Source organism: Azolla caroliniana, unplaced genomic scaffold (genome assembly GCF_043228905.1).
Source record: "Azolla caroliniana isolate FFs.n. ecotype wild unplaced genomic scaffold, voAzoCaro1.0.p SCAF_17, whole genome shotgun sequence".
Classification (NCBI taxonomy): domain Eukaryota; kingdom Viridiplantae; phylum Streptophyta; class Polypodiopsida; order Salviniales; family Salviniaceae; genus Azolla; species Azolla caroliniana.
The window spans coordinates 350,059-363,889 of NW_028230452.1; the positions used below are offsets into that span (position 1 = coordinate 350,059).

A 13,831-nucleotide genomic window follows, 5' to 3' on the forward strand; every position below is an offset into this window, starting at 1 on the left:
AACCATGTTTGACAATCAAATTAATTTCTCACGTTATAATGGCTCTAATTATGACTATACCAAAGTGTTTTATGCACAAACATGTACATATGTCTAATGATATACATAACATAATTGGTCGATGAATGATATGGATTATGACACGGGGAAACTTGCATTGTGAACTGCTCATGTTGGGACAATAAGGAGTGGTCATTAAATATCAATATGAGGAGAAAACAATGTTTTAAAATAAACATTTGACGTTGTAAGCAAAGTTGACGACCTCTTGTCGAGAGGTTTCAATGTCACATGTCTATATAAGTTTTGTGTGAGAGAAGTTATTGAGCATAGCCCTTTCATGAAATAGTAGCCTTTTTTGTGTTACGCAATGAATAAAGTGGGTTAGTTTCATGGTAAAGGTTTTGACAAGTTGTTGGGGCTAATTTCTGGTATACAAGGCTAAGTTCTCCTATAAGTATGAGGCTAGTTCAAATTCACGACCATAACCTCATTATATTGATTAAACAATTGCTACAAGCGATGGATGACATGTATGACATCATTTTCTAAATCCATGATAGAAATAAGCCAAAATTTGATGGATGTAACATGCAAGTCAATCCCATTTTTAGATGTCAAGTAATGCAAGAGTAGCTCTTATGTTTGGCCCATCTAAATATTTGACAAAGCCATGCTCTGTGACATGTGTTGGTGTTGGCTTAACATCAACCCCATGTGAAAAGCACGCATGTGGATGTGACATTGGAGAAGGAAGGCAATAATTTTCTACCCTACCATCCAATATATAACATCACCATGCATTTGTCTCGTGTAATTGGCCGATGCACACACACACACACACACATTGAACATGTATAACTACTTACTCATATATAATTAGCATGTTTATACTTTGGTTCCTAAACCAAAGTAATATTTCCATGTACTAGCAGCCCTTACTAGTCATGCACATTATGAAGATTGTTCTCCATTCAATGTTGCCTTCAAACTCAACCAAAAACCACATGTTTAAGTTTCTGTGGATTATATGTACAATGTAGAAGGGATTCTTCGATGGTATGTAATTGAATTGTTATGCTATCTTTTGTCCAATGTTGTAAGTTTCTTTACATCCATTATCGAGGTAAGAGAAAAAGCAGTTAAAATACAACAAAAGGTATATAAATGTATACATACATACATATATGATATGTATATATATTGTCATACATACATAGTGAAGGAAGGGTTGGTAGGTAGATAGATAGAGATAGAGATGTCCACATAAAAACAAGAGTAAGGTTGTGTAGTGAAAGTATGTAGACTCAGACAACGGTACGGTAGGGCAGCAAAGCAAAACGCAGAGACGAAAGAGAGAGAGAGAGAGAGAGAGAGAGGGGGGGGGGGGGGGGGTGAGTGTATGTGACTCGTGAGAGAGAGGACTGTGATTACTGCTAAGACTGACCCCGACCCTGACCCTGAGAGAGAGGACTGTGATTCCTGCTAACTCTAACTCTGACCCTAACCCTAAATCCTAAGTCCTGAAATCTCAACTCTTAACCTATCTATATCCCTATCACAATTACTGAGATCTGATCTTTAGAGATGCCGGCGCACGCAGATTTGGACAGACAGATACATCATCTCTTGGATTGCAAGCCTTTGTCAGAGGCAGAGGTAAAGAATCTCTGTGATCAGGCTCGTGCTATCCTCGCTGAGGAGTGGAATGTTCAGCCAGTGAAGTGCCCTGTTACTGTATGTGGAGATATACATGGACAATTCCATGACTTGATTGAGCTTTTTAGAATCGGTGGCAGAGCTCCAGATACCAATTACCTCTTCATGGGCGATTATGTTGGTAAGTGAAAACGATTATAACTTGTATATACAATGATTTGATTTCGAGTAAAAAGAGGTAATATGTATTTAGAAAGGGCTAATTTGTATGGACAAGGATGTAATTCTTGCGTAGAATGAGCTACTTTCTTAGATATAAATGAGATTGTATGGCTGTCATGGAATGGAGTGATGTGAAACGGGTCACATGGTTCTACCTCTGATGCAATATGAGATTGATTGTAGGCCTATTATGAGGTCTAGGCAAAAGGAGGTTGTATGGGTCTAATTCATATGTAAAAAATGAGGTTGTTTTTAGGGCTGGCACACTCTAATTTGTATCTAGAACGAGGTTCGTGGTGCAATGTTGGGTAATTTAAAATTATTGATCGACCTTTCCAGGCACTTTTCGTGCCTGTAATAATAGAAAATAACCAGAAAATACGACAACTTTGAGGTAATCTGGCAGAAAGTATATATTCATTTATCTGATTTGGTCCAATCGATAAAAAAATTTAGGAGCCCAAAACACTGGTTCTACCTTCTGTTTGATTTGAACCTTAGGCAGACTTATAGAGCTTCCTTTGTTGCTGCTTTATAGTATCATTTTGATTTTCACAAGCAATTTTTGCGTCTAGATTTTATATAAGGTATAACAGAAGAAGAAGTTTTCCCCCAATTATATAGGTATTTCCGCTGAAGTCTCTGGGGCTATTATACTATGGCAAAGTTCTATGGAATTCTATCCACCATAAAAATACAGTTAGTCATGGTTTCTATTATCTGGGTTTATTTCTTCGATTAGAATCCAATGAATAGCACAAATGCACGTGCACAGAAAGCATTTACTACTTGTTTGAAGAACTGTAACCTGATTTTTTGGGATTTTTGCATCCTGAAGTCAAGTTTTCTGTGGAGTTTCAGAGTAGGGCTTTACTTGTAGTAGGGTCATTGAAACTATCTTGTCTATGCGTGTTAAACAATTCCAACAAGAGCATGTGCTCTGAAACAACCCATATCACACTCCAAGAAAAGCTAGAATGACTTTTGGCAAGTGGATATCTCTACCAAAAACTACATGAATTGTTGTTATCATAAGGCAATATGTTTCTCATGGGAATTTGACATGCTATTTGAGTTTGACAGTATAATTTAGTTTTGGAATTGCCCTTGTAAAGCTGCATTTGTATATGGGTGCATTTACTCTTATCAAAGGGTGTCTTTATGTAGGGATCTTAACAGTACTTTTAATGACCTTTTTCTGACTTGAATCACTTTCTCATATCATAAGTGAATTCCTTCTGTATCATTCTTGCTTATTCACTCATTTCACAATCAAGTTCTTTTAACTTCTTTATCAGTAGGTTATTTTTCTCATTTTAATCTCTACCTTAGTGCTATGTGCATACAGGATTAATTGGGTATTCAACCATTGTTCATAATGAGATACTTTAGGATGCATGTATCTACATGCTGCAATGTGTATACAGGATTAAATGGGCATTGAACCATTGGTCATAATGAGATACTTTAGGATGCCTGTATCTACATGCTGTGATGTGTCCCTTTGTGATATTTCATAGTGAACTGGAGTAAGGAAGACTGAAGCTGATAGACATTATATAAAGTATATACAAGGGTCAGGATAAAGACCATTTTTATACTTTTTAGTTTAATCACGTTTTCTTGTCTTCATGCTGAAGATGCATGATTGAGAAGACAAGGATGCTGTCTTACTCATATACGTTGGATTGGCTCTTCATGTTAAGGAAGCTTCCCTATTTTTTAGATATGAATTGGGGGAATAGTATGTCATTCTTGAGATGTGGGTTCTTGTCAGAATGATGGTATAACTTATTACTTGATGGATTTGACAATAACATACATGTTTATATAATTTGAATGCGTTGAGTTTTTTGATACTATTGTCCTTATATATGTCTTTGCTTTCCTGAATTATGCATCTACTCCAATTTGACTCATTTGTTCTCCATTTCTGCCAGATTTCTTCCAATGGAGATGCCCCTTTTGCTATTATTGATAATTTTCTTGCTAGGAATGGAAATTAACCATTGTCCTGGGTGGTGGTTGTGAAGGGATTATCCATTTGAGTTTGCAGGGTACCCTTTCTTTAAGTTTGAGACAGTTCTAAAGATACATTTATTGACATACGATCTTCAGTTTGTTTGATATATAAGTCCCGATCCTCCTTTCTTCTTAATTACTCGAAATATTTTCATTTTGAGTTTACTTCTTTCTTTCTGTAGGATGATTCTGGCCATTTTTAGGACTCTATGTACTTCTAGTGGAAGAGGAAACAAGTCTAGGATACAACTGAGATGACGATTTCATTAACTTAATTTCTACTGTTGTTAGTTCCTAAGTATTCAACTTAATTTCTAATACATTAACTGAATTGATGTAATTTCTGTTCCCATCTATGATCGTGTTTGTATTATTTGGTTTTTGATAATTATAGGATCTTTTATTCACCATTATGCTCAATTCTCAAGGTTCTCTTGCTATTTCCTTTGCCCTGTCTTATCTGTTGTACATTCTCCATTTCCCTGTCCTTGACTGTTCTGTACTTTTGCCTTAAAATGACATTGTCTTGTTTAATTTCGCTTTGTTCATAATCCTTGAAATTACATTTATCTTGCTCTTCTGAATGATGTTTTGGTCAATGTGCTCGGATGCTTGTTTTCCCTGTTAACGATCATCTCCTTATTTGATCCTATCCAGCTGCCTCCCTTACCAGTTAAGGGACTGAACCATTAAGCCAACCCCCTTCCAGTTTGCTTGTGGTGGTCTGCCAGTCCTTGTACAGCTTTCATTGGTCCATCTCTCATCCACCTCGAAGGATTACAGATATGTAGGTGTCTGGGATTAAGACAACTATTGCAAATACAAAGAGAAATATAATTCAGCATGAAGAAACTGTGATCCTCCTTAGAAGAATATAGAATGGATCCCTTCTGTGTAGATAATATGAGAAAAGCTTTGTAAAATAGTTTCTATCTTCTCTATTGATAAGATGGATTTATTTACTATAATCAACACACTGAATAAGGGATAAATCAAGATTTTGATGAATTTAAGGAAATCCAACGTAATGATTATTTTCTATAAAGACAAGCGCATGATAGTTTACACAAACCTGCACGTGACATTTTTAAAAGAATGTCTAGGGTAATAATTGTTTTTCAAACTTCTAGAGGAGATTATAGTCTATGGTAAAGGAGGTGTTAGGACTCCGAAAGAATAAGGATTAGAAATATTCTTTGATTCCATTCTAATCCCTTGAAACCATAGTTGTAGAATTTGGATAGAGCATATCCATACATTGCTGCCCTAGAGCAATGCTAGCTATAAGTGATACCTTGTTGTTTTTAGTGATTGATTTTTTAAATCTTTTGGATTCTTTATTTTCTTCCAAAACATACCTTTTATACTTATGAAGGTGTAGGTACATGTTAGTGAATCTTCTTATGAAAGTATATATTGTTTGTAGAATATTGGTATGGATATCATACAACATATCCTTCTGAGGAACCTTAATGCATGTTGTAGACAGGAAAACCATGAGGATGTGGAATTTCATTTGGATTATCTGTGTTGATTTATTCAAGTTTAGTGATGTGATATTTCAATCTTGACTTGACGACTCAGAAGTGTACTTTGGTGCTCCTCTTTTCTACGAGTCATATTTCTTTGAAACTTGTATTTGCAAAATAGAAACAAGATTTTCTGAATTGATTCTGTTGAGTACAGATAGAGGCTATTATTCAGTTGAAACCGTGACGCTTCTAGTAGCTTTAAAGGTCCGCTACAGGGATAGGATCACTATATTGAGAGGAAATCATGAGAGCAGACAAATCACACAAGTGTAAGTCTTGTTTTGGTTTATTAACATTACAAATGCCAGATAGACATGGATGATTGAACATGACTATGTTGGTTAATATGCTTTCTTTTGCAGTTATGGTTTCTATGATGAATGCTTGAGAAAGTATGGCAATGCAAATGTATGGAAAAGTTTTACGGATCTTTTTGACTATCTACCTCTCACAGCACTTATTCAAAATCAGGTGAAAGAATAAGCACTCTTTAATGTCTAGGTTTTGTGTGTCCACAGAAACCGTTCACTTAACTACATATAATACTTCCAGATCTTCTGTTTGCATGGTGGTCTCTCTCCATCGCTGGATACTCTTGATCATATACGTAGTTTAGAACGTATCCAAGAGGTAATTGTAAAGCTTTTTCTTTGTCGTATTCTGCAATAGCTTTTTCTTTGCTGAGTTCAATTTGTAATGTAGGTGCCACATGAGGGACCGATGTGTGATTTACTTTGGTCAGATCCTGATGATCGATGTGGTTGGGGCATCTCTCCTCGTGGTGCTGGATATACATTTGGTCAAGATATTGCCGAACAGTTCAATCATGTGAATGGGTTAAGTTTGGTTTCTCGAGCACATCAACTAGTTATGGAGGGCTACAACTGGTGCCAGGTTTGTGCTCATATTCTCATAATGTTATTTCATGGTTATCAGTCACGATTCTCAAATAGATGTTAAAGTTATTGGGGAATAGAGTGAGTATCATACAATTTCAATAAGTGGGTTAAGAAAGTAGGTTAGTTGATTATTGAGTTTAATGTCAAAATCTCATGGAACTTGTTTTGTTTTGCTTGTCAGGATAAGAATGTGGTTACTGTCTTCAGTGCTCCAAATTATTGCTATCGATGTGGGAACATGGCAGCCATTTTGGAGATCGATGAATCAATGGAGAGAACATTCCTTCAATTTGAGCCTGCACCAAGGCAAACAGAGCCAGATACTGCACGCAAAACACCAGATTATTTTCTCTAGGTACAGTGTTTTGTGTTGAATAGCCTCTAAAAAGTTGTATCCTAAATGAGTCATATTCAAAATGATATGCTGGACTATCTTTGAGTAGCCCATTATTAAGATTTAAGGTTTAATAAATTTTGAAGTGTACAATGCTTTTCTAATGGAAGCAATAGTCATGTGCTATTGCACAAGGAAGAATGAGAATTTATGTCAATTTTTGCTTTGGTATCATCAGGCTTATTATGTAGTCCTGACAGCTGTTGATGTGAATCAGTAGTGGGGCTCTCCAAATAAAGGAATAAAGCATACTTACATGCTTCATTGGGCAACATCTTGAGGAACTTTTAGTTGGACGATTTTGTTTTTTGGAATATCCTACTGTTGGAAGATATGTGTTGATATCAAGCATTCAAGTAATCAATCTCTGGAGGGCCATGGAGTTCAAACTCAAATTTGGAGTGGAGACCCCTGGAATCAGTTCGAGAAATACTTACTCGTTCTTGCAATTTCAACAATGCACAAGGATATTCCCCCTTATCTCAATTTGAACCCTCATCTGGCATTGAGAACAATTGTCCTTAAAAATGGCTTTGTATAGAAGATATAGTTTGAGAACACATGAATTTGATTGTAGCAAGGTGATCAGTTATAAAATTTTGATATCCATGTTCTCTCAAATGGGATGATCCGAGTTGCCTTGGGTAGATCATGGAACATATAATTCTATTATATTATATTAGGGATGTTTTCACATACTCTCCAGAACTTTCTCAAATTTCTTTCTAAGAATTCTATATTCTCTAAATCTTGAACTTTTATAAAAGAGATCAGTACTTTGTTCACTAATGTTGCATCAGTTCCATGCGTATATAGAACAAGGTGCTGTTATGGGATGAGTTGTGAGTGATTTTAAAGCCATCATTAGGCTTGAATTGATCCTTTCTGAGCCGTACTAATGGGAAAGCTGTGTTGGAGTGTTAAACCCATGTAGACAAGGTCTGATGTTATCATGGATCCTTTGTGAGAGCTTTAATTGTGCATACATCCTAAAATTATGCATTTCTTTATGGCGTTATTCAAAATGTTTGTTCCAGTTTCTATGGACGTCAAGCGGATTGTCTTCAAGACAGTTGCGATCGCTTTAAGCTAATGATTTTGCTTTTGCTTTTGTTATGTATGATTGCTTGAGGTTTAGTGATTTTCCTTGTGGATGACACTTCATTGCTTGTGCTGGAACTCAATAAATTGAAAAATTGTGTTTTGTATAGATTTTTAGTTAAGCATATATGACGAGATCAAACTCTCTACATTAATGCAACAATACGCAGACTAAAAGTGTTTGTTTGATCCAAGATTATATAACACAATTGAGATTGATTGATTGATAGATGCAAACCTCAATGCAACTTGGTTAGGTTGATGTAAAGTTTCCAGAGTTAAGCTGTTGAGGTAATATAATACAGCTATTTGGATATGACGTCGATTAAAAAAATGACACAACTGCGTTAATCATATATATCAACAGAACCAAACATAATTTTATCTTGATCAGGTTATGCCCAAGCACAACCAAATGCCAATTCATTAGCTATGAAACAATGCGTAAGATCTTTTGACATATAAAAAAGTACAATAATGAGATATAATCATACTAGCTGACTGAATATGAATCATGGAATGGTGTCATAAAATTTACAATAATATCATATTATAATCACCAGATATGAACAATGGGTTAATTATATTCTAATCATGTTGTGTCTCTGATTCCTGAAAATGATATTGTGCAATATATGGCTCTTTACTAGAAAGAGGGTGAGAGCTGTCTACCCTTTCAATTCATGGTTTTTTTAAACGTTGCAGCTCAGCATTCCTGAATATTTTCTATGTAAATTACACTGAATATTTCAACCATTTGCATTCTATTTTGTTAGTATTTTGCTACAACGAAGTTATTCATAAGTAAGTGATTCTTACATTGGTAGGGTTTCATTCAAAGATGGTGGATGATTAAATTATGAATCATCCTTTGATGTGGATGGCAGAATCATTCAATTTATTGTGGGTTGAGACATTCTTATTTTAGTTTCCTTTCTGTATTTGTCATTGGATTATCAAGTTGAACTGGACGTCAAAAACACAATTATTGCAAAATACAAGCAGAGAATGGACCATTTGCCTTTTCATCCACAATGATCAATGACGGGTTGGTTATTTCTTTGATCGGGCCAGTAAAAACTTCACAAATAAATCTGCAGAAGGTTTCTCCAGCAACATAAATACGGATCTGAAATTTTGATTGACACAATTGAATGAATTGTACCTTGTTTATCCCAATGCTTAATGTGCTGTGGAATACTCATGAGTCATATGACCATATTTCCATAAATATCTAAACGAAGACATGCAGACATTTACCCAAAACTATTCTGTTTCTCACAAACACATATTAAACATGTGCCAATCTGCAATAAAAGTGAAACATAAAAGATCAATACAAAGGCATTGCTCCTCTAAATATCAAATTAAAATTTACAATGTACTGTGTTTTTTTTCCGCCATTTCTAGGAAGTTGTAGATGACCATTAAAGTATTCATGATCACAGATTCCATTATATTTGCCAAATCAATAGAAAAATACATAATCCACGTACACATCCACACATATTTACAATTTCTACAGCCAATGAACCTTTCATCAGGAAGAAGAAATGATCTTTGGCAATCTCAGAAGTTGATGATTTCTCGTTTTGTACCCTAGACCTTTGTCCATAGGAATGTTACATTGAGATAAAAGATTCGTCGATTTTATCAACCTATTATAAAGAGAGAATATATGTCTCTCCTCCCCAAATTCTTATATATATCACACCAAATTGTTTGAAAGAAACAACAAAACCAAGCTTTTCATCACTCTATTTAAGTTCGATTTGCATGCAATAGCGCTTGCAGCTCCTGGAGTATTTCTTTGAGCAAAACCATGTTCATATTCTCATCATTTGACGGAAGAGACTTCTGCCTCATAAGAAGTGTCTTGTTTTCCAAAATCTGTAGCCTCAAATCGATATCCTCCAATGTTACTAATTTGCACTTCCGATCCTCTTCTTCATAAACCCGAGACTTTGTGTCAGATACTGAACTTAGCGGCAACTGCAAACTGGTTCTGTACATTTTTTCCACATTGCTTGGGATCTCAAGGCATTTTTCCTCCGCTTGGACTTCACTTTGCTGAAGAAACTTGACCCCTGCCTTCCTCCCTTCATGAACTTCAAATATGTCTTGTGTAACAAGTGGTATTTCAGTTTTCCAAGATGGCGTGTAATTAAGGTTGGCCACATCGATGTTGACGACTTTCTCTTCTCCCACGTAATCTGGGAACTCCTCATCCATGTCATAAGACGTCTTTTCATTCGGCTCTTTAGTTACGGGATTACCTTGTGTTGTTAGGGCTAGATCCAATCTCTGGCAAGAACTTGCATTTCCCATTGTCTGTTGTCTATTGAAATAAGAAACATCATGCTCTCCAGAAAGGGAGGGCGGTTTATCAATATTTAGAGAAGAAAGATTCTTTGTCGCCTCCTCTGGTTGAGGTCTTCTTATTGCAGTTTCCTTCAGTTCGTTCAATTCCTCCTCCAAGAGGAGACATTCATTTTCTTTCTTACGGATATCTTCTTCCAATTTCTGAATCACCAGTTCATCATGGAATGTCTTTTCTTCCGCCATCCTCTGATAATGAGCCATTTCTATTTGAAAACCAGATTTCTCTTCTTGAAGCCTCAATATCATAGCCATAGCTTCATTTGCTGCTGTCTCGGCCGCATCTCTTTCCTCCTCCAACTCCATATATATGTTGTGGAGATGTTGTCTCTCTATTTCAAGAGTCTTTTTCATCTTTGGAACAATCTGACAACAATGCCCTTGCTGGCATATACTATGCTCTAAATCCTCCCCATCTATCAATGATCCATGGCTAGCTTCTCTCTTATAAAATCGATGACCCTCTTGGCCCCAAATAAATGTGGTCTGTTGAGTCACAAGCGAAACGGAAGCTTCTTGTTCTTCCTCCTCTTCATCTACCACTTTTGACCAAGATTGAGTATCCCCCAAATACATAAAGTTCCCTTCTTTGTTGCCTCTACACCCTTTCCGTCTATAAACTAAAGAGGTTCCTGTACTTGCCCCATGGAAAGGGAGCCCAGTTATTATATCAGAAAGCTTAAATTCACCTAAATCTGAACCCTTCCCAACAGAAGAAGACCAAATTTCTTGCTTTCCTTTCAAATAACAGCAGGGTAAATTGTTAACATCTCTCGTGGAAACAAGATCTGTCCCTTGTTTTGACGAGGTGGCTTCATCATGAGAGTGAACTAGTTTTCTTTGATCTTTCTTTCTAGTTGGGAAATTAGTAACAAAATCTCCCAAAAGAGAGAATGGTCCAAACTTAAAGAGGGCGTGATGGTGCCCTATAGTAGTGTTGCAACAGATTCGAACTGGTGTGAAACGCTTCATAAGGTGTAAAATAAGAAATGAAAAAGCCATTTGTAGTAGTAGAAGCATAGCCATGGCAACCTCACAAGCTGCAAATAGAATAGAGGAGATTTTCCATGGACTCCTAATTGACGTTGCCATAAGATGAGCCTTTTCTCTTTCCCAATTCAAATCGATCTGTTGCCAATCCAAATCAATAAGATTTTTGGATTTGATCCGTGTTAATCATTCTGCTAAGCTACATATACACTCCTCTCTCTCTCTCTCTCTCTCCCGCTAGAGATTTGTCATCTTTAGATGATTTTCATCAAATAAAGAAGTCAGCAGATTCTCAATCAAAAAACTTCTCTGAATTCAGTTCAAAGCTATCGTTCTGAGAATCCATAGATCATTCTGTTTTCTTTAGCTTTTCTCAAACAAATCAAAGCTAAAGGAGGAAGTTCATTAGAATCAGCATCTCTATGATTGAATTGCCAGAAAAAAAGGCTAACTTTGAATGTTTAATCCATAAAATAAAGTCTCTGTGAATCTCCAATTAGAGATTCTTTGAATGTTCAATCGAAATCAGAACATTCTGCGAAATCCAATAGCTATGGCCATATCCAATTGCTTGCATAGGCAAAAAAGAAAGCAGAAACCCAAATTGGTTCTCTCGGGGAGAGAAGAAAAGAGAGATAAGGAAAGGAAAGGAAAGAAGTTCGTTTACCTGAATCAAAGAAGGTTAATGTCTTAGTCTAGAAAAGGGGTATATTAATCCAAAAGCCATGGCTGATCTCCTTCTTTTCTGGGTGACCTAAAGATATGGCGGTGTGATTAGCATATGCAGAGAGAAAATAAAGGCGGATTGTTTCCTCAGTCTTGGAAGGCTATCATCATCATTATCATCAATCAAAATCCAAGCCATCAATAATGTGTGTGTGTGTGTGCGCGCGCGTGTCAAAAAAATACATATAATCACTTCAGTAAATAAATATAACATTTGGATTTCAACTCAAGTATTAAAAACAAAAAACATTTGTACAAATTTGCTCACTCCTTTCTCCTCTCTTCTTTTTGCTTCTATCATGTATTTCTCATTTGTACGTTAAAACCAACCCATACAAAAGAGAAGGGAGATTTCTTTTCACTGCCGCCTCAGAAAACCCACCCTGCCAATGTCACCTTCTCTATCTCCCTCCCAAATGCCCGGAGGATTGATTGTTAAGCCAAGCTCACATTCCCTGACAACCATGTCGAAACTCGACTGAGGCATGATATCACATTCATATGCATGCATGCGCTCGTGAAAATGGAAAAAACCATGTGCTTTGTTGAATATTAAGTAGAGAAAACATAGATCATGTGACCTATGTTATGTCGATGTGTGCCACAAACCCGAAGGGCTTGCCAATGCTTCACAAGTGATGAGGACCTCTTTCATACATGGTTGTCCCTAGCTTGGTTGGAACTCCTAACAATGATGTAACCATCCCCGATGACATTAGGCATGCTCTTTGCTCACGTGTACTCAAAAGACAAAACTAGTCCTCATCAAATATCCAAATATCCAAATTTGTTTCAACATTTTCTTTTCCTTCTATCTTTTTCAAACCCCCCACATACATACGCAATTGGTCCATGCATGAGTCTTGTTGGGCCTCTCATGCATCATCATCTTTGTGCATTGAAATGAAACTCTCTTACAATGCCCTTTTTTGGGTTCCATAGGTCATGGGTATGGCCTCCCAAAGAGACTAAAACATCATCATCATCATAATCTTAATAGACATTAGGAGCTTACATACTTTTGTGCAAGAGATGATGTTATGGTTCTAAAATCCCAGGAGCATGGTACATTCTACTTTACACGTCTATTGAGATGTAGGAGGCCAACAAAGACGAAATATCATCAATGTCAAACATTGTATATATTGACACTTGATTGAAAATCTACTAACCAGAATGACATATAACATTTACATCAATGGGGGAAATTTGTATTGTTTCTCAACCATTAATTATAAAGTGTTGGTAAACCATGGTTAGATTTGAATGAAACATGAGCCAAGCTAACTAACTTGATCTAGTATAGTTGCAATCGGCATTAGGCATAATAGCAAGTTTATCATGAAAAATCAAACTATAAGTGAATGTGGTGGACGTTTCTTTCATTATTTGTTTCTTTAATCATTGCATGAAATATATAATTGAAAGGGCTATATTTTCTTTAACATATTAAGCATTTTGCTTTATTTAAGTTGATACTTTAAGAATAGCAAAACTAGAGTACCCAATCTCGTTGTCAAATTGCAAAAGGTGGATCATGCACACATGCAAAGGACTTTTGAGCATGGTATTATATTATTTGTACACATTGTCTTGCTTGTATATAGTTTTTCCATGAATGACACATCAATAATTATATGCATTTTTTTGGAACTCACATTCCAATAGATGGAAGACATGGTTTGCATCTAACAAAAAACGAGCTCAAAGGGTTCTTCATTAAGATACACTCGCGACAACATTAGTATGCTGATTTATCATCATTCTCCAAAGGCAAGTAACCTGACCTATGGGGCCCAAAGTAACAATTTGACGCAATGTAAAGAGCTGACAAGTGATTCTCCATGCTTCTCAAGTAGACACCCCACCCTACATTTTTTTTTATGCTCACATGTACAAAGAATAAT

The 13,831-nt window shown here is 36.2% G+C and overlaps 2 protein-coding genes across 2 annotated transcripts; one reads left to right on the plus strand and one right to left on the minus strand.

Annotated features, from left to right (window-relative positions):
• The first annotated feature begins 1,399 nt into the window (after positions 1–1,399).
• On the plus strand, positions 1,400–7,511 carry LOC147852595 (serine/threonine-protein phosphatase PP2A-2 catalytic subunit). Its single transcript, XM_087332827.1, has 7 exons — positions 1,400–1,840; positions 5,590–5,704; positions 5,798–5,906; positions 5,988–6,065; positions 6,138–6,329; positions 6,516–6,689; positions 6,907–7,511. Exons 1-6 carry the CDS (start codon positions 1,588–1,590, stop codon positions 6,687–6,689), a joined length of 921 nt encoding a protein of 306 aa, XP_087188953.1. The 5' UTR covers positions 1,400–1,587; the 3' UTR covers positions 6,907–7,511.
• Positions 7,512–9,262: 1,751 nt separating this feature from the next.
• On the minus strand, positions 9,263–12,061 carry LOC147852596 (uncharacterized). Its single transcript, XM_087333202.1, has 2 exons — positions 11,866–12,061; positions 9,263–11,336 (listed from the first exon to the last, which is right to left on the minus strand). Exon 2 carries the CDS (start codon positions 11,298–11,300, stop codon positions 9,591–9,593), a length of 1,710 nt encoding a protein of 569 aa, XP_087189328.1. The 5' UTR covers positions 11,301–11,336; positions 11,866–12,061; the 3' UTR covers positions 9,263–9,590.
• Positions 12,062–13,831: the final 1,770 nt, after the last annotated feature.

Coding starts and splice junctions, on each gene's coding strand:
- LOC147852595 (XM_087332827.1), top strand. CDS start 1,588: ATGCCGGCGCACGCAGATTTGGACAGACAGATACATCATCTCTTGGAT. Junction 5,705..5,797: donor AGCAGACAAATCACACAAGT/GTAAGTCTTGTT, acceptor TTTCTTTTGCAG/TTATGGTTTCTATGATGAAT. Junction 6,330..6,515: donor AGGGCTACAACTGGTGCCAG/GTTTGTGCTCAT, acceptor TTTGCTTGTCAG/GATAAGAATGTGGTTACTGT.
- LOC147852596 (XM_087333202.1), bottom strand. CDS start 11,300: ATGGCAACGTCAATTAGGAGTCCATGGAAAATCTCCTCTATTCTATTT.